Here is a 20,836-nt window from a genome sequence, read left to right on the forward strand (position 1 = left end):
TACTTCAATTATGACTTTGAGATGCCCTTGACCTTTACTAGCAATAAAGCCTCTCTGCACGCCAGCAATTCCAAAACAGCCACTCCTTCACATTTAGCATATTTGTTAACTCATATATCGAAGTTGATTTTTATCAGCTCCCTTGGAGGAGGAATGAAATGCGGAGCAGATGGTGTAAAAGTTTGGGTGCGAAGGAAAATGCTGGTGCTGTGACGCGAAGAATTCATGATGATGATTCAAGGCTTTGGCAATTACTTCATTGAAAGGAATACTCTGATGCTGACAGGATAATAGGCTACGTTTCTTCCAAATATGCCACAACAGAAAGATGAAAAGGTGATGTAATTTAGATCCATGGTCATGTTGAAGCAAAGTGGATGAGACTTCAGTCTAAATATCCTGCATAGATGCTCCTTGCAATTGGTCTGCCCTTAAACACAAGAGAGAGTGTAGCCATACTTCTAAAGCTTTCGGGCAGAAGAAAAAAATGTCTGATAGATTTAGGACCTGTTTGTTATTGCTGCTCTATTCTGCTATTACTGTTTTAAAATTGCTGACTATAAAACTACTGTTATGAAAAAACAGCTTATCTATTTGGTAATAAAATAGAAAGCTGCTGGTAATAAAAAAAATTATTTGTTATGTATTTTATTAAAATGCTGTTGAGCGGAAAAATACCAAAAAGGATAATAACTATAAATATATTATTTCAATTTTTTTAAAAATTAATCATTTATTTTATTATTTTTAATTTTTTATAATTATATTTCATTTATATAATGAAATGTATTTAATTCAATTTTTTATTAATAAAATATTAATAAATATTAATAAAATCTTTCACCAATATTTACAAAATATTATCAAGCTAATACTTCATATATTTAAATAAAATAGTATGAATATTTATAACAGTTGATTTCTACATGACATTAAACTATATGTAATTTAATCACGAATAACATTCATATAAGATGTTTTATTATCTCTATGACTATCAATTGGAGTACCTTCAACATTAGCTCATGTATTTAAGTCAAGTTTGTAATTGAAAACTATAATCTATAAAGAAAATTAAAAAAAAAACATTAGGTTTTTTGCTTTTTTTTTTTTTTATCGAAGAAGAATTGACATTAATTTTAACAGATAATAAAAACAGCAAGTCAATTGGGGCTATAAAAATAGTATTGAATTTCTATTAATGAAATGGATTGATCACAAATTCAGTTCTATATCACAAGCTAGTATTACAATTCCAATACACAAAAAATGAAAATAAACAAATTCAAAAAATAGCCACAATGAGCCCCATGTACATGAGTCCTACCCTTCAAAACCAAACCGACAACTACATATGTACAAGATGGTTCTTCAATGTGAATTTATTATTGCAATGTGAATCTTTCACTCTTTTTTGTGAAAAAACGACTTGCACTGTAATATTAATTGAGACTTGATGATGGTTGAATTAAGTGAACCAACTTATTGAATTATATCTTAAATATGTAGAATAAGGTCATAAACCATTTAAGAGATATGATTAATGTTTCAATTGTAAAATTAAATACAGTCTAAAATAAATTCTCAAATTTTTTCATGCAATCAATCACAAATCACATGCATTCGTAACCCTAAGAATTAGTCTTAGAGCTTTAGTTTGAAAATGAGAGCTTAACTAGAAAGAATTTAAGCTTCATAGTCTTGTATACACTAAAAAATGCAAATCATATATGTATTGATAATTAACTGAAGAAACGGAGTCAAATAACTTCAATTTCAAACTAAGAGATTTAACCATGCTGTTACTTTCAAGAAAATGAACACAGCTTCATAATCCCTCTATTTGTTTTGATAGCAACATTTAGAAATCTGTTTCAAGCATACATGTAGGTCCAGCTTGAAGGTGTTATTGTGACTAACCAAAAAAATATAAAATTAAATCATTCAAACTCAAACTCATTGACTTGTTTATCATCACTGTAAAAATAGGTATGAAAAGTTATATTATATTTATTTAAATTATTATGGAAAATTTTATTTAAATATTTTAATTATAAAAATTTTTAATAATAAAATAATTGTTCATATTTTTAACATTTTAAATGATATTTTCTTTTTAAAAAAATTTCTTTTTTTTCCCAAACGGGATTATGTATGTCGTTTTGACACCTTTGAGAGTATCTCGGAACAAAAGGTCAATCAGTATCATTAGTTACTCGTTGCTAGTTGGGCCGGAGTTCCTAGGGTTTTAACTCCTCATTCAAAAATCAAAACCCATAGATAATAATTCGATCTTCTTCAATTAGGGACGTTTTCTTCTTCAATTCCTCCTCCAATAATTTAGCTTAGCAACCCGCTCCACCAATCTGTATTCACAATGCCCCAAAACGAGAGTATTCGCTTCACTTCATCTTCGCTCAAAATTCCTTCCCTTCCTCTACGACAGCTGCAAACACAGCCACCACCTCCCTTCCCTTTCCTTTCTCATATCTTCACCTCTCAATTAGCTAAAACAGCAATCTCTTTCACTAATTTCATCGACTCGCTCATAACTCGTTCTAGATTACACATACCTCGCCCCCCCGATTCCAAAACTCGGAGGTCTAACTTGTTTGCCAACTCACCTCTTATGTGTTTAGCTTCATTATCACTCAATCGGTCGACAGATTTAGCTCCTTCCGAGTCACATATAAAGTCGCCGATTCTCTGTTCGGCTTCATTGTCGGTGAGTCAACCTGCTGAAACGGCGTTGCCCAGCTCAGAAGCCTTGGTGACGCAGCAGAAAGGGGGTGGCGGTGGCGGTGCTGGTGCTCACTCAGCTAGTCGACACGATGAGGAGAGAGTTTTGATAAGTGAAGTGTTGGTGAGGAACAAGGACGGCGAGGAGCTCGAGAGGAAGGACCTGGAAGCAGAGGCTTTGGCTGCATTGAAAGCGTGCCGGGCCAATTCGGCTCTCACGGTACGCGAGGTTCAGGAGGATGTACATAGGATTATTGATAGCGGATATTTTTGCTCGTGTATGCCTGTCGCAGTAGATACTCGCGATGGTATAAGATTGGTGTTTCAGGTAGGTAAATTTCATATGAACTGAACTCTTATACGGTAACTTATGAAAGGAAAAATTAATGTGGCAAAAATGGTTTTAATGTTGATGTGATGATTCTGATAGTGAAATGCGGTAGAGAGAGGATGACTCTGTTGTTGAGCATTTATTTATGTAGTCCTTAAACATAATTAGTATTATTACCTTTTCCTTTCTATTGGTGCAAAATGTTTGTATGATAGTATTATTGATTAGATGATTTTAAGAACTTGAAAATAAGATACTCATTGTGGTGTGTGATTAGAGTTGGAAAATATGAATATGTGGTGCAACAAAAGGGGACAGTATTTATATGTAGTTTCTCTCTCTCTCTCTCTCTCTCTCTCTCTTATTTTCTCTCATTTCATAAAAATAACTCTTGAACCTTTCTCCAACTGAGGGTCTATTTAACTGCAAATCAGTAGTAGATATATCTGCATTTTATAGTTAGAATGCAAATTTATGAACAGAAACATGTTTATCGTTTTGACTTATATTAATGACTAATATTGCTTTCTTGTGGCATAAGGTAGAACCAAACCAGGAGTTCCATGGGCTGGTATGTGAAGGAGCCAGTGTTCTTCCAACAAAGTTTCTGGAGGATGCTTTCCGAGGTGGATATGGTAGGGTTTCCCTTTTTTTTTTTTTTCTCTTTTTGTAAACTTTGTGCTAGCAGTGTGTCTGGCATGCATATGGGTCTTCCTTTATTTTTCCTCCCTCCCTCCCTTCCTGCCTCTCTCCTAATATTATGGATGCCACTATTTTCTCCATCCATATTTCTGTTTGTTTTCTTCATTATGCTATGTGTCAAGTGAAGGGGATGCTACATCCTAGATATTCTCTTTCTTAATATGTGAAAATTATTATAAGTTGGTATATGAGTATCCTTGTTACTTATGATGCTGCATTTGAAATCAATTAATAGGATTCATTGGTTTTGATTTTTTGATGTCAAGCTGTGCAGGAAAAGTGGTAAATATCAGGCATTTGGATGATGTGATAACTTCCATCAATGGCTGGTACATGGAGCGTGGTCTTTTTGGATTGGTTTGTGCTTCATCTCTCTTGACATGTGGCATTTTAACTCTTCTTGTATTTAGACACTTGAGTTTTTCTGGTTTATGATTACTCTGTATAATTAGGCATTCTCTTTATTGCTATTTTAGGTTTCAGGAGTTGAGATCCTTTCTGGGGGTATTATAAGGTTGCAAGTTGCAGAAGCTGAGGTGAACAACATTTCCATACGCTTCCTTGACAGGAAAACGTAAGAGCCTGCTCTCAAGTTGCTTTACTTGTGCATTTGTCTGCTGCTATGTGCTCTTGTCCATACTGACGAAACCCTAGAATTCATGTGACCTGTTCTTTATTGCTATCTCCAGTGGCGAGCCAACTAAGGGGAAAACAAAACCTGAAACAATACTTAGACAACTTACAACTAAGAAGGGACAGGTAATTATGGTCCCAGCTTGTTGTATCTTTACAGCATTACTTTGAGAAAGTATGATAATGATGGTTCCCTTTGTAGGTCTACAGTATGCTTCAAGGAAAAAGAGATGTAGATACTGTGTTAACCATGGGGATCATGGAAGATGTTAGCATCATACCCCAACCTGCTGGAGGTGAAACACAATCTTGTTCATTTTGCATTATATCATGATAATTATGACGTGCAACATCATATTCTGAGACATGCTAAAATTGTCAAATACTTTAGCATTAAAGTCCTGAAATGTACCAGTGATCTGCAAATTTTGCAATATCCTTTAATGTCGTTTATTATTGTCAGCTACAGATATGCCTGATTTTCGCATGCCCAGAAAACCTTTTTGCCTTGAAAGTGTTAAATATTGAAGGACAACAGCCTCTAATTTGTTTATTGATGTCATGTGAATGGTTCTAAATAAATTTGACTTTTGTATTGATTGATATTACTTGTTGAATCAAGCTTCACATGGACTAATCTCCACTGTTTTTCAATTTATACTGGTTGAATTTGAATAAGAGATTTAATTGTTGATAGGGATTATGTGTTTCTTCTGGGTTATGTATGTTGTCAGAATAATTGTTAGCATAATTGAGAGAAGTGCTTTTTTCCCGCTTATGTGCTTTTGTATTTGTTATTTTTTAATCCTTGCATTTGGAAACTAACACCATTGCCCCTACTTTCTCTTTGTTTAGACACTGGTAAAGTTGATTTGGTAATGAATGTTGTCGAACGTCCGAGTGGAGGTTTCTCTGCTGGTGGAGGAATATCTAGTGGGTAAGTGATGCTAATGCATATGGCACCAGTGCCAATGCTACTTAATGTAGTTTACGTGTGTATTAAAGTTATATTTTTGGTATGTCGGAAACAACATATGCTGATTATATTGCAATTTTTAGGATTACAAGTGGCCCTCTATCAGGACTCATCGGAAGGTAATGTTACAGAATTCCTGTTTTGCTTTATCTAAATTATCCTTCATGACTTGCTAAGTTTGGACATTTATTTATTGCTCATATTGGGGGATCTCTTGACACTATGAAAGGAAAATGATGTGTTGGACATTTATCTTGAGATGGTTATCTCTATATACTTTTCAACTCAGATTTGACCGTGGTTTAAGTGTATCAGAATACATCTGATCATTAATTGGTTTGCATCTATTCATGATCTAAGAGTGGACAGCTAGATCTTCTCAATATACTTTTTTTTAATCGCATTTGACTTGGTTGAGGTATATGCTAATGGTTCTTTGAAGGCAGTAGTAAATAGTAATTAATGGGTTTATTATTCAGAAACTCATAATACTTAATGGTAATATCATGTAAATTAAGAAGACATTCAATGAGCACGTTTGCATGTTTATGTGCGTGCAAATGCCATTTCCCAATTATGGTATTGCCAAATGGGGATCTTGGGAAAACACACATGCTGATCTCATAAATTGGGCATGTACAGAAAAAATTAAAAAGATTCCTACCCTTTATATCTATATGAAAGTTCTGCTTTCAGGAATCTTGATACATGCAATATACCAAGATTCAAGACACTAACTTGTTCCCTTGTGATTGCAAGTTTTTATCAGTGCCCGAGTAATGCCCCCTGACACATACAGAGTTGTTATTTTTCTTTTATTTTTTGTCAGTTTTGATTTATGAAAAATGTTAAATTTTTAATTTTTATTTATTTATTTATTTTATTTTTATGATTTGATGGGAGAAAAAAAATGGATGATGAAAAGATTATTTCTTTTCGGAAATTAGAAGGGGATCTGAGGAATGATCATTTAGTAAGGCTGACAGTGCTTAAATCATTCAATTTTGAATTTTTGATACATGCAATATAAACACTTCCCTTTCATACTTTCTTGTGATGACATCTACTGTTAAACTACAAGCACATGACAACTTGTGCACATGCTGTTTTACCTCATGGTTAGTTCGATTTCTGTTGCAGCTTCACCTATTCTCATAGGAATGTTTTTGGAAGAAATCAGAAACTTAATATTTCCTTGGAGAGAGGCCAAATTGACTCGATATTTCGCATAAACTACACAGACCCATGGATTCAAGGTGATGACAAGCGAACATCTAGAACTATTATGGTTCAGGTATATATATGCTCTTCTTTTTTTATGTATTTCTTGTGTTGGTTACAATTAGTCTTGGTGATGGGAATTCTTTTTCTCATTTAAAATTATGCATTCTGAATTAGAATTCGAGAACCCCAGGGAATCTTGTCCATGGTAACCAACCTGGTAATAGTAGTCTTACCATTGGCCGTGTAACTGCTGGTGTAGAATTCAGTCGACCACTCAGGCCAAAGTGGAGTGGAACAGCTGGACTTATTTTTCAGGTACTTCACCAGCATCATTGAACTTGCCTTGTATTGATAATGAGAGAATCTGTATTTGACTCTACATAGCTTCCCATTGATAAGAAACTGATTTGTAGTTTGCTTGCCAGCTTCTCTTTTTCTGTCCCTTCCAGTTTAATTTGCCTTATTTACTTTCTTTTATTGATCCCAATATCACAGCATGCTGGTGCTCGTGATGAAAAAGGAAATCCAATCATTAAGGACCACTATAGCAGCCCTCTTACTGCAAGGTATACTTCTCTTATAGTTGATATGAAACTTTTAGAATTTTTGGTGACCATGGTTTTTGGTTATTGATTATGTTGTTGTTGGTCTAATGTATTTCTGATTTGCTGTTCTTTCTTTTCATATTTTGTGGTGCAGTGGCAAGACTCATGATGATATGCTGCTAGCTAAATTTGAAAGTGTCTATACTGGTTCTGGTGACCATGGTTCTTCAATGGTTAGTCATCTATAATTTAGGTTTCAGACCCTTTTATCTGGATATAGTTTAGAGAGGGAGTGATTTCTAAAGTTTTGGTTTGATGCATCCATTGACCATCATTTGTATCCTTGCAGTTTGTATTGAATGTAGAACAAGGACTTCCTCTTTGGCCTGAATGGCTGTTTTTTAACAGAGTAAATGCACGTGCTAGAAAGGGCATGGAAATTGGTCCTGCTCTATTTCTTCTAAGGTATTGTATCTATCTGTAATTTTTTTCTGAATTGGAGGATCATAGTTTAGATGGAATAATTGGGAAAATGATCTTAACATAAAATGAAAGTTTCATTCTGAAACCAAAAGTGATAAATGACTAGATGGCAAAAACAGATGCATCAGAAGCTTTGACAGAAAATCGGGATACAAATGTTGTCAAGTTCAACTCTATATCAGCTGGCAGCCAAGGCTATTTGGCTTGAATGGAAAACTTGATAAACCAAGAGGGTCCATATAAAGGATTTTCTCTGCAAGAAAACAAGTTCAAAATGAGCTATAATTGTTGATAATAGAGATATAATTGTTGATAATATGCATATAAGATTTTAGAGTAACCTAGCATCAATTATAGGACTAGCTCACTAAGAGATCTCAGGCATCATATATTGTGATGCATAGTCCCCAATTAGTGCATGGCATTTCACAGCGTATGCAAAGGATTAGGGGCAGAAAATTCTTATTTCTTTCCAAAATAAGATGCTACGGCCTGATATATGGTTTCTTCAGTAGCTTTCTTTCTAGAGAAATATTTGATAAGTAAGTTAAGGAGGTTCCCTTGAGGATGCTACCTGACAAGTTGCATCCAATATGCTGACCCTCTTAACTCTTAGGAGCCAACTATCCTGTTCATTAAGCTCCCAAACAAGCAGCTTGGTATTCAAAATTGCAAAATATTTTCCTTCGTTCTAAAAAATTACAAATTTTTTCCTATGTCCGTGAAAATCAATGAGGAGTGTCCTGAAGCAAATATGTTTGTGTCATAGTAAAAAAGGACATTTTCTTCTTACGTGCCTTATTGAATTTCGTTTATGGGAGATTTTAGTGAATGTAATCTGATTCAGCTTGCTGACTTGCTTGTGCACTCATTTATAGTTTGTCTGGTGGCCATGTGGTGGGTAATTTCTCTCCTCATGAAGCATTTGCCATAGGCGGAACAAACAGTGTGAGAGGATACGAAGAAGGTGCTGTAGGTTCTGGTCGATCTTATGTAGTTGGCTCTGGTGAAATTTCTTTCCCTGTGGTAGGTGATTGCAGCCTTAGTTTTTTTCCTTTTGTGAACCTGGTATCATTGACTTATGGTATTGTCGGTTATATTTCTTCCCTAACTGTGATTTGCTTGATTACCTGCAAGCTTTCCTGCAATTGCCCCTATAATCTAAATTTATTTAAAAAGGTTTATTCAATGACCCTTTGTTTTTCCTTGTTTTGCAGTTGGGGCCAGTGGAGGGGGTTTTGTTTACTGACTATGGAACTGATCTGGGATCTGGACCCACTGTGCCTGGTAGGTCTTTTGTGATTTTCTATCTGCTATTTAGAAGTTAATAATGTTATATGTGAGAAAAGGATGGAAAGAAAGGCTCGGGTTACGTACTATATTCATGGACCATGGTCAGGGCGGGATAAAGACAGGAAATGTGCATTATCCAGAAGCTGAATGTTCTGCATAATTTGCATAATGATGCGACAGTATATGTAGAATGGGATTGAGCTTTGAACCCCACCCCCCACGCAAAAAAAAAAAAAAAAAAAAAAAGGGGGGGTTTAGCTAGTGTAGCTTCTTTATCCTAACCATCAAGGTCTGTTGCACCTGACCTCAGCAGCTTATTATGAAAGGTTAATGGTCAAAGAAGGATAGTTCTGTTTATGCTTATGTATGGTGTAGGAATTTTAAGTCACTACAGAGCATCTGATGTTTGCCCCTGAGATCTCTTTTAATTGTAATCTGCAGGACAGTTTGGATGGACTTTCAGCTTCTGAATCAGTTTAATTTGTTCTTCAATCTTTATATAAACTCTTTTTTGACTGTGATTATTACTGGGTATTGTCACTAAAAAATGTTGTACTCTTTATGAGTTGGATATGAATACTTTGTTCTCATCCTATGGGGTTTTCGTAATTCTTTATTAGGTGATCCTGCTGGGGCAAGGCTGAAGCCTGGAAGTGGATACGGATATGGCTTTGGCATCCGAGTGGACTCCCCTTTAGGCCCTTTGCGTCTCGAATATGCATTTAATGACAGGCATGCAAAGAGGTTTCACTTTGGTGTTGGTCACCGAAATTAAGGCCCTATTGCATCCCCTTATTTTTAGTTGGGTATAGTCCCCCCCCTTTTGTTCAATTAACTGTAGTGGTTGTGTTGTCAAGATCTGTGTTGCCAGTAAAATGCTTTTGTTTTATGTGGTAATTGTATTGGTGCCGGCCTTTAAGGCCTGTTGGTTTTTGAATTTATGAAGATGCATTTACTTTCTCAATATCAATTTATGATTGATGTATTTATCTGGATTCTAGTCATGATTGAGTGCAGAGATGGTTCCATTTATTGTGGTCAAATGTCCATGGCAATGAAATGGAGATGATGTTTTCCACTGTTTGGTTGATCAGATTCCATTCAACATTCATCTACAGCTCTTCAGAGACGATAGCTTTGCTTATCCTTGCAAGCCTTGTATGAATGGTAGCAGGAATAGGTTAGGACTCTCATTCAAATCGAAACTGATGGGTTTTGTTATAGGGTGCGACTATAAAATATTCAACTTATATGAAGATGAATTTATCTATTGTTATATTAAAATTTTCCATCTAGATTTGTACATTATATATACATTTGATTTAGTTTTATACATATTAATATAAATATTAAATTTAAAAAATATTAAATTTGTTTTTATATGTGTTTGAGCTTTATGTTACATGTACCCTTTGTGGGGTGGCTGAGTACCGTCAAGAAATAAATGAAGTTGTTTGGTGGGGACATGGAAAAGTGAAATAACTTGAATATCCTAGTACAGGGAAAATGCTATGTACTCTTTGAGGCGAAAATTATGCAAGTTAAAATTCATTTTAAATCGAAAGATTTCATGTTTGATCCTTGTTTTGATTGGGATTGAATATCTTTTTGTTTTTCTAAAAAAGGTGGAGTCGATTTCTGTATGGCTAATGAATAGGGTAAATTATTTTTTATTTTTATATTATAATTAATATTAAAAAATATAAAAGTATTGTTAAATTTTAATACTTTAATTATTTATTTATTTTTGTGTTAATTTTATTGTTAATAAATGATAAAATAATAATAATTATAAACACTTAAAGACTCAAGCAAAATTTAATAATGGAATCATAATTTATTACAAGTGATATTAAGAAAATTTTTTATTAATAATAAAAATTGAGAAAATAAATGAAAGTGTTTGATATCAAAATTTAGAAAAATATTTATTTTACTTTTTAAAATATAAAAATTTAAATATAAACTATGATAAATGAAAAATTAATTTACCATTAATTAAAAAAAAAAAGACTAGAGAAAGGCACAAAAGACAAAACAAAGTGAGTGATCACGTCATCAAGTGAAATCAATCATTGTAATGCATTTCTCTGCTCTCCTATCTGCAATTCCATTTTCTTTGCCTATCTGAAATTCACACGTGTCCATTGTCAGGATCTTCTTCCTTAAATTTTTTTACTTCTTTCTCAGGCATCACTATTCATATTTAAATTAATCCAAATTCTAAAATATATTTTTCGCCCTCATTAGCTTAAATATATATATATATAACTAATGATGGTTTTGAGAAAATAGGTGCAGATGCCTGAAAATCTTATAACAGGACAACTACGAGTAGCGTCGAGCAACTGGCAGGACACACACACACACTCTCGGGTTGTCTTGGGCGGTGCGTGCATTGCATTGCATGCACATCATCTTTGCTTAAGTTTCCTTCACTAACGTCTCCTGTTAATGTTCCCTATGCATTGAAACTAAGCGTAATTTGGGAACTTCCAATTCAATGGTCACGTCTTGCTCTAATCCCCAAGATTAAAGGGAAACCCTCCATTAATTAATTAGTTAATTAAGAACATTTTAGTTTTCATTTCAATTTCGAACAATTAATTTAAAGTCTCCAACACAATAATTGATTTACAAGTACTATAGATATAGTAATTTGATTGCGAAATGCATTGCTTTTTTATCTCGTGAAAATTATTTATAAGTAAAATTCTAGTAAATTTTTTAATAATTTATTTTTCATTACGTAATAGCAAGCAGTTTGAGAAAATTTTATTTTTAATTAGTAAATGTCATTAATTTTGAAATTTTCTTTTCAATCTAAAGCTGAACTACAATAAATAATTTTATCATATAATCATTGAAATTGCTATTCAAGAGATTGAGAGTTAATCGAAACATTAAAAATGCCAACTTTGTAATGATCCCCTATTAGAAAAAATGTCATAAAAAAAAATTTAAATTCAAGTTTTAAGAGTTTAAGTGTGTGTCGAGTGAAATCGTAGATTTTTAATATAAGGAACTCATTTTGTTATGCTTATTTTTTATGCATGAAAAAGTAGTTGCTGATATAAAAAATGTGTAGAAATATTTTTTTAAATTAGTTAATGTTTTGAAATGATAATTTATAATTATTATAATAAATAATAATTAAACATTTTTTACTTTATAGAAATAAAATAAATAGGGACAAATATTCATGCCACAAAAAATTAAATTTTTAGCTTTAATATTTAATTTATTTTAATAATTAATAGTAAATTTAATTTTAAATATTAAATTTGATAAAATTATTATTCTTAAATTTAAAAGAAAATTTTTAGAGACAATAATAAATTTAATCACTAAAAGTTTAAATTTAAATAATTTAAATAATTATAAAAAGTATTAAAACTTTAAATATTTTTTTAAAGGAGCTCCTTAATAATTAACATATCTATTTCTTTTTTTTTAAAGTAATTAACATATCCATTTTTTTTAAAAGGGGGTGTGGGTTCGCTCTCGATTTATAAAAGCATCAGTGAAAGAAGTAATCATGAATTTAAAAAAGATTAGTGTTATGTGGATTGTAAAATGGAAATAAAGGACATTTTAATAAATAAAAAAAATTAGTGAACAAAAATAATTTTATATCTTGTATTCTATTAATTGCATGCATTACCTTATCTTAATTACTTGAACATTATCTTAATTACTTTAGTGTATCTATGGAAAATTCGAACTTTTATAAAGATGAATATACTCACCATTGGTTAAAATTTTTAATATAAATTTACACACTTTATGCATACACTTTAATTAATTCTATATATATCTTAATATAAATATTTAATCTAATGGTAATTAAACTCGTTATCATATGAGCTCAGTTTATACTAGGCATCCTAGTTACTTTGAAAATTTTCCTGATAGTTCTTGCAAACAGACTTTAAATGAATACCATGACGCTCCAATTTGTCTCTATGTTATTCTGTCATACTAAAATTATTAAATTGAAGTTCATATACTATATATATATGAGATGTAATTTTACATATTAATATATTTTATTTCTTTGATTTTATATAAGTGGAGTGGAGAGTTTAAGGTGACGCAACTAACTTCTTTGAATCATTGATTTATTTGGTTTTCACAATAAATGGTTTAAATACACAATTCACACCAACATTTCTTCCTGAAGTGTTATGTGTAGTTATTTTTTATTTATTTTTTGGTCTTATTCATGGGTCCAGGTACAGACTACTGCAGAGAGGACTTGCGGCGTCAGGTACATGAAAGGAAAGTGATAAGCGTAGAGATAGGGTATGCAGAAGCAAGCAAGAAGTTTGCAAGTAGCAAGTACTTATGTTACTGTGTAAAATTTAATCTCATCTGCTTCCTTTGCTCTTCTATTCACTTGCAATAAATCCAAAGAAAGAAAAAGCTGTATAATTAATAGCTATACAAGGAGAAAGAAGCGGTGTATGTATGTATAGTTTTCGCTCTTCCTTCCTCTTTTATATTTTCCTACTTCTAGAGAGACGCAAGTATCAGAATCACTTATACATGTATTGAAAGAATGATCATTCGAGTGTCTGCTTAATAACTACTGAGTTTTAGTTTTAGATTTTTATTTGCTACAGAGGAACAGTACTGTTAAGTTAATGTAGTTGGTGAAACTTGCTGTAAAATTTGCAGCAGAAACAGAACAAGCTTAAAAAACCATGTGGGGTTGGCCTCGCAATGAGAGAGAGGTGTGTGTGTGTGTGCACGCATGTAACTACAGCTTAAATAAACAGTGAAGATGGTGGGAAGTCTCTCAGGCGGTATTGAGCCAAGCAGACCGGGGCTCGCCCACCAAAGCAAGTGCTGGATTTGGGTTCAGCCTATTTGTTTCCCAAGGATGTGCATACATTGTTAGGTTAAGTTTCTCTTCCCTTGTTAGGATTTGGGTTAAAGAGAGTCAAGCTTCCAACCCCAAATTACAGATTTTGTCTTTGCTTATTTACTTCCATGTGCTTCTAAGATTAAATTTATTTTACTGGGTATATTAGATTTTAGTAGTATATGATCAAAATTATTTTATTGGGTATTGGTTTTTTTTGATTTCTCCTTATAACAATCTTTTCACACAGTATTCAATAAGAGTTGCCTTGTTCTTTCAAGTCCCAAGATTATCCTTCTCCTCCACTTTCTAAGCCCAACCCCCTCATGTCTGTCTTCTGCTTTCCTTCTTTCTTTCTCTCCCTGCTTTAGCATATTTTCTCCATTGTTTAGTCACACCTCATAAGTGATATCTTGTCTCTCCTTTTTAACTCAATTGGGTTCACTTTACCAACCTTGATCTTGTTCATTTTCCTTTGTACCCTTCACCATTACACTTCTTTTAATTTGGTTATCTTGTTCGGCCTCCACCATTATAAAACTTTTCGCCATTTTTATTTTTGTTTTCCTCCCTCTCTCTTTCTCTCTGTGCCCAGCTATTCTCCCCTCCAAATTCCAATCATGGCTGATCCCTACTCCAATTGCTTCAACGGATGGTATAACCTAAACCATCATCTACAACACTTATCTTCCTCCTCAGCTTCTTGCAATCCATCTTTATATGCATCCTATGGCTTCAACTCTTTCATTTATCACTACCAATATTCCTCATCACCTCCCTCTCCTCCTGTCAAAGAAGCTCTTCCACTTCTCAGTTTAAGCCCAGCAAGGCATGACGACCAGAAGCAAGAATCCCGGTGCAGTGCCACGGAATGGGGCAAGGACAAAGACAAAGAAGAAAGCTTGTTTGATGATGAAGCTGTGACTGTGGCTTTGCATTTAGGGCTTCCTAGTCCTAGCTCTGCTGATTTGATCTCAAGCTTATCCTCCACAGAGATCTCTTCAGATAAAGAAGAAGTTACTGTTGCTTCTGGGTATCAGACAGCCAATACTCTTAACAAGGGTCAGTATTGGATCCCTACCCCTGCTCAGATTCTGATTGGTCCTACTCAGTTTTCATGTCCTCTTTGCTTCAAGACCTTCAACAGATACAATAACATGCAGGTATGTTTCTTGAAATGAACCATGATTCTTCAAAAAATGCTTGCCTTTCCCTTCCTCTCCTATAGTCCATTCCCTTTCTGTGTTTCTCCTTTTTGGTCTCGCAGAGAAGAAAAAAAAAAAAAGCGAAACCCCCATTCCTAGTTATCCTTTGCTTGTACACTTCTTTTCTTGCTGGATTTCGACCTTTCACTTTTATTTTCATCTCTACAGGCTGAATTCTTGAGAATGGAGGAGTGAGCGTGGGTCCTTAGGCTAGGGTTTTCCTTTTTCTTTTTTCTCTACTTTAAGACATTTCTTTCCCTTTTTTTTTTTTACTCTTTAACTATATATATGCATTTTGCGCTCTAATTATTCTTCTCCACCCCACCTTCCTCCTCATCTCCTTCTTTTTGCATGATTTGTGGGCTTTGGGATTTAAAAACTAAGAATAAATCCACCGGCTGGTCCATCTGAGAATAAGATCAGTAAGTACCTAGCTCTCTTTATGTGATTGAACTACTCAGGCACTACGCTTTTTGTACCTTGAAGTTTGTGTTCTCTCTACATTGGCAAGTGTGAAAAATTAACTGAAGAAATCCCAGTTCTTTCATCTCTCTGATGTTCTTCACCAAATTAAATCCCTAGGGCAAATTTTCTCAATCTGAACACTAGAATCACCACTTATTTTTTCAAAATATCCCACACGTAAATCTTTGCTTCATCTTTGAATAACTATGGGTTTCATGTTACTTGAATCCCCAATTTCTTGCTCCAGCAACCTCCTTTGTCTTCTCACATTATGCATAATATGCCATGTGTGTGTGAACTGAGAAAAAGTATATCAATTGAACAGGCTAAGAATCCACAGGCACCTTAAATACCTTCTCTGAAAGCAAATCCCTCTGCCTCCCCTTCTTTATTTAGTTACATATTGATCCTTTGATTTGGAAAAATTTAGTTACATAGGGTTTGCATGCTTGCACTACACGTGCAAAAGCCCTTTCCTTCTGTGCATGACTACAAGGGAGCACCCATAGATAATGTTCATTCTCTGGATAAATCCCAAGTATAATATTTTATTTTGACTAGGTGCAAAGATATCTAAAGTACGTAGGACAGAGACTATTTTTTTTCAATGGATGCTCTTCCTTTTTCTTTCTTTATTTTCAAAGGTCTAGTTGCTAATTATATATCTATATTTGTTCAGTGCCTTTATTTATGTTCCTCTTTTTTTTTTTTAATTCATCTGGCTCGAACTCACAACTCAGTCATAGAGATCGATTTTAATATAATGAGCAAGTAAATTCTTAATTATTCTTCATATTATTATTATTATTTATCATATATGTGAGCATCTGCTTGAACGTGCAGATGCATATGTGGGGGCATGGATCTCAGTATAGGAAAGGGCCAGAGTCCCTAAGAGGAACACAGCCAACTGCAATGCTTAGGCTACCTTGCTATTGCTGTGCACCAGGATGCAGGAACAATATTGATCATCCAAGATCAAAACCACTCAAAGATTTTAGAACCCTTCAAACCCATTACAAGAGAAAACATGGAATCAAGCCTTTTATGTGCAGAAAATGTAGCAAGGCTTTTGCTGTTAGAGGTGATTGGAGAACCCATGAGAAGAACTGCGGGAAACTTTGGTATTGCACTTGTGGGTCTGATTTCAAGCACAAAAGGTCTCTCAAAGATCATATCAAGTCATTCGGGCATGGACACGCAGCTTACGGTATTGACTCCTTTGAGGAAGAAGATGAAGAACCAGCCTCTGAAATTGAGCAAGATAATGAATGCACTCAGTGAAAGAAATTAAATGTCTCGAAAACTATGATCCATATTTTGAGTTGATAATGTTTTTACACAATCGTGGCCTCTTAAAGCATTAGAGTTATGTAATCTCGAAGCCATGTTCTCAAAGCCATGTTCTATCTTCTCAGTATTATTATTATTATCATTATTATTATTATTATTATTATTATTATTTTCCTTTTTAGCTTTTCTACGTTAGAATTTGCTTATTTTGCGGACTCCTGAAACATAAATGGTAAACCAAGTTGCTTTCTCTATCTTTTCTTTTCTTTTCTTTTCAATTAAATTGGGTCAGAAGGGTTAATTATATATTACATCGGAAGCACTGATTTTTCATATCTCTAGAGAGTGGGATCTATAATTTTACATATAGAAAGAATGTGTTTCAAAAACGCGCAAACAGATTACTATAAAGAATGAGTTTATGTGGCTCATTTTATTTAGTAATTCAGAAAAGCACAACATATTCCTCATTCATGAATTTTATAATTATCAAGACAACGAAGATAAATAGACATTAATTTACACGTTTGTACAATAGAATAGCATTAATATGATTTGTTCAAAAACCCCATCATCTTTCAGCTGAGCTAGCCAAATAGGCACAGAAAATTAAACATTAAGAAAAAAAAAAAGAAGAGGAAGAAGAAGATGGGACGAAGCGCAGATGGAGGACAGGAAGAAAATTTCTGCTTTTGGGAGGATAGTACATGGACATTTATTAGCCATGTGGGTGTTGTCAACGTTTTGTCTTCAATAATTCCTTTTGTAAGGGTGTAGTTTCTCTGCGCCAATTCAACAAATGGGCACTGAAAGGGTCTAGGTGATAGCATCTCTGATAGATGAAAGAGAATAAAAGTTATTGAGTATATTACGTATAGGGCAAATGCAGTGAGAGGTGCTTTTCCAAATACTATGCATCAGCTTTTTTTATTTGCATACAATACCATTTCCCTCTGGTTACTAGATCGTTTTCACTGATGGACAGAACATATGCTATGTCATTAGATTCACAATAAAAAATCAAATCAAATGATTATGCTGAACATAATTCATACTACACATTTTTTATGAGATTATTGAAGCTGGGGTACAAAGAATAGAAGGGAATTGGATATTGTTGGCAGCTTTGGGAACAAAAGTTGTGAGAAGAGAGATGAAGAAGAAGCAGTCAAAGGGCTCCTGATACGTCATTTCATGTTACTATACAGTCGGCGTACATGCAGTGTTAGGTTTGGTTCAGTACCTGTCCCATATGAGCCCAAGCACACCTTACACATCCTTGGCTCCATCTCTCTCTGTCTCTGTTCACTTTATATTTACTGAGCCAAGTTTTGGCAGTGGCTCTGAGTAGTTATTAGTTTTTCAGAGTTTCATAGATGGATAGATTTAACACAGGACTGGAAAGAGTGATGAATGAGATAACTGTGTGATTCTTTTCTTCTTTTCTTTGTTATTTCCAGTGATCTGTCACAGAAATTCATCATTTTCTACACTAATCAATCACTAACTTGTCAACTAAACAATTTACACTTTTATTTTTCCCCAAAAAGATTGTGATTATGTTCCTTAGACCAATGAAATATATCATTAAAATAATGTAAAATTTTTACAATTTATTTTCCACATTTTAACATATTATATAGGATTTTAAAATTAAGAACTTTCATTTCAGAGAACAAAATTACTTTAGTCATGAAATATTTATAAAAAAGAAACTCTTCTCTCTTTTTCTTTTGAAAAGAACGAAAGGAAAAATATATATATATATATATAGCCACTAAAGGTGCCTTTTCTCATCATGTAAGGTCTATGATGATGGTTTTTTACTTATGAAAAGGAAAGCTAAATTATGAGAACCACAAGAATGAAATAATGGTGATATATCACGTGTGTGTGGTTTTGTATATAAAAAAAATTTCGTTGAGACTAAATAATAAAATCCATATATGAAAATAGATGAACAATATTTGTGTATTAAATAAACATTTTTTTTATATATATTGCCATAACATTTCTACTTTCAACTATGTAGCCCACGAGAATAATACTATATTTGATAGCATCAAAATAATGAAATAATTTTTTTCAATTGCTTTTTTTTTGATATCAACCTCAATGAAAAGCAGAGCTATAAGCCCGGAAATTTTCCTTTTTTTTTTTTTTATAATTATACAAATATTCAGTGTTTGCATTGCGGCATGAAGAAGACAATGTTTGTCTCAGATTCTGGGTCTGAAATACTCGTCTTAAAGAATAGCTCAACTTATACATGAATAGAATACTGAGCTAAACCAGGTTGTTTTGAGGTTCCTTTTAGAGAATCCCACCAGGAAAAGCAAAGGCAGTCATGCACCATGATCAAGTTTTCAAAAATTAATAAGAAAGTCATCAAGATTTTGCAACATCAATATAGTTTCAAGAAAAATAGAAAGGGTAATAAAGAAAGGAAAGAAGAATTCTTTAATTTTTTTTTTTTTAAGAGGAAAATCCTTCCTTTGGTTTGGTCTCTCCCCTTGCTCTCCCTCTCATTGTCACTGTACATGCCAAACTTCTTGGCTTTACATATCAAGGTGCTTGGGTGAAGTCTTTCTTTGGAGATTTCATTAATTGTAGAGGAAAAGCAAATTACACTCATGATGATTTCTATCTTTATTTAAGCAAAATCATGGATTCATATTTTCTATATTTTGGACGGGAGAGGCTTTTGTGAGCTTTTTAGAGAGTTATCTTTCAAAGAAAATATGTGATGATCCGTTAAGTAGCAGCTCTTCCCAATAAAGGTTTGAATGAAACTGTCTTTCCTTTCTTTCCCCTTTAGTTGATGAAATACTTTCCTTCTCTTTTGCTTTTAAGTGTAGGACTCTCTTTTTTCTTCCTCCACCATTTTGCCCTTTTCTCTCATTCAACTTTCACATAGCCAATCAAAAGCCACTTTTTCTCATATGAATGCGAGATAGGACTGGACAGTAGTGGACACCTTTAATCCCATGAATCTCTTGATGAGATCTTTGTTTCCCTCATGACTTCCTTGAAAATTTGCATTTCCCAGAACCTGAAGTAATCATAGTCTCAAATGTGAAGGGAAAAGCAAAAGGAACAAAGAAATAAAAAGAGTTGATGCAATTCATCTCCTCTTCCTTCCCTCTTCCCCAGAAAAACACTCAATCAAGTGACAATTCAACAAAAATTTCAAATCTTGTATAAGGTTAAAATTCCCAGAACTGTGTTAATACAGGGTTTAAAAGGTTATTACACTGCATGTCATAGCATGTGGTACACAAAAGGTATCGCCTATGTCTCCAGGTCACGACCAATCTCGTTTCCCTGCTTCCTTTTAGACGTCTTTTCATTTACATCTTTACTTGCCTGCAAAACATTGTAGGCAAATATATATATTAGAGTTTCATTAAGAGCTAAATGAACAAAAAGGGAAACAAAAACAAAAAAAAAATCAGCTAGCAGATAAGATTGAGACCATACAATTCTTCTTAGCTCAGGCCTGAGAGAATAGCTTTATAAATTATGTTGGAAGAATAAGGCCCTTGCCTCTATTGCTTCGAACTAGAACAACAAACCACTCATCTTCCATCTAGATAATACAGAAAATAAAAAAATAAGCTCATTGATCAGCAGCTCACGGAAGAAAATGACAATAAGCTCATTTGAGATAATGAGATCCATAATTTCTGCCCTTGTCTTCACCTCCTCCCCTAAATTCCCTTTACATTTTTTCCTATTCCTTGGAGGAAAACTTTTAAAGGTAAGTATCAGTGAGGTATTGATTAACGATAAAAGCATGTTCTAGCCTTCTGGGATACTCGTGTCTTCTTGGCCCTCTGATGAAACCAAGTTGCATAGAATACTGTGGTTTTGGAATATGCAGAATTGTTGCTGACGGCTATAAACTCATATCAGGTAAGCTGATTTCAAGAAAGCATAGGCTGCAGAACCAGCACAAGTATATGTGTAAGATGAAAAATAGTAGTCGAGGCATTGGACAAAGAATTGGCAATATATGCACTTGACATAGTTTGAAAGAAATTTACCATTGCACTCACTGCAACCCCAAAGCTACAGCAT

At 33.7% G+C, this 20,836-nt stretch overlaps 2 protein-coding genes and 1 long non-coding RNA gene across 4 annotated transcripts; 2 read left to right on the forward strand and 1 right to left on the reverse strand.

Annotated features, from left to right (window-relative positions):
* Positions 1 to 2,212: 2,212 nt before the first annotated feature.
* On the forward strand, positions 2,213 to 9,890 carry LOC110639142 (outer envelope protein 80, chloroplastic). Its single transcript, XM_021789975.2, has 16 exons — positions 2,213 to 3,067; positions 3,612 to 3,705; positions 4,047 to 4,129; positions 4,249 to 4,346; positions 4,462 to 4,531; positions 4,608 to 4,701; positions 5,261 to 5,342; positions 5,465 to 5,500; positions 6,522 to 6,675; positions 6,780 to 6,920; positions 7,101 to 7,171; positions 7,305 to 7,383; positions 7,500 to 7,615; positions 8,512 to 8,659; positions 8,851 to 8,920; positions 9,547 to 9,890. Exons 1-16 carry the CDS (start codon positions 2,378 to 2,380, stop codon positions 9,699 to 9,701), a joined length of 2,181 nt encoding a protein of 726 aa, XP_021645667.2. The 5' UTR covers positions 2,213 to 2,377; the 3' UTR covers positions 9,702 to 9,890.
* Positions 9,891 to 13,871: 3,981 nt separating this feature from the next.
* LOC110639154 (zinc finger protein WIP2) lies at positions 13,872 to 16,919 on the forward strand. The gene is made up of 2 exons (XM_021789984.2): positions 13,872 to 14,956; positions 16,307 to 16,919. Exons 1-2 carry the CDS (start codon positions 14,414 to 14,416, stop codon positions 16,745 to 16,747), a joined length of 984 nt encoding a protein of 327 aa, XP_021645676.1. The 5' UTR covers positions 13,872 to 14,413; the 3' UTR covers positions 16,748 to 16,919.
* A 2,274-nt stretch (positions 16,920 to 19,193) lies between these two features.
* LOC131175359 (uncharacterized) lies at positions 19,194 to 20,824 on the reverse strand. 2 transcript variants are annotated; one of them, XR_009145459.1, is made up of 4 exons: positions 20,803 to 20,824; positions 20,237 to 20,697; positions 20,010 to 20,122; positions 19,194 to 19,808 (listed from the first exon to the last, which is right to left on the reverse strand). It is a non-coding gene; the product is annotated as an uncharacterized LOC131175359 (long non-coding RNA). The 2 variants fall into 2 exon arrangements; XR_009145458.1 differs by lacking the exon at positions 19,194 to 19,808 and having other exon boundaries at positions 19,933 to 20,122.
* Between the last annotated feature and the right edge of the window lie 12 nt (positions 20,825 to 20,836).

The sequence above is a fragment of the Hevea brasiliensis genome, chromosome 17, assembly GCF_030052815.1.
Source record: "Hevea brasiliensis isolate MT/VB/25A 57/8 chromosome 17, ASM3005281v1, whole genome shotgun sequence".
NCBI lineage: Eukaryota > Viridiplantae > Streptophyta > Magnoliopsida > Malpighiales > Euphorbiaceae > Hevea > Hevea brasiliensis.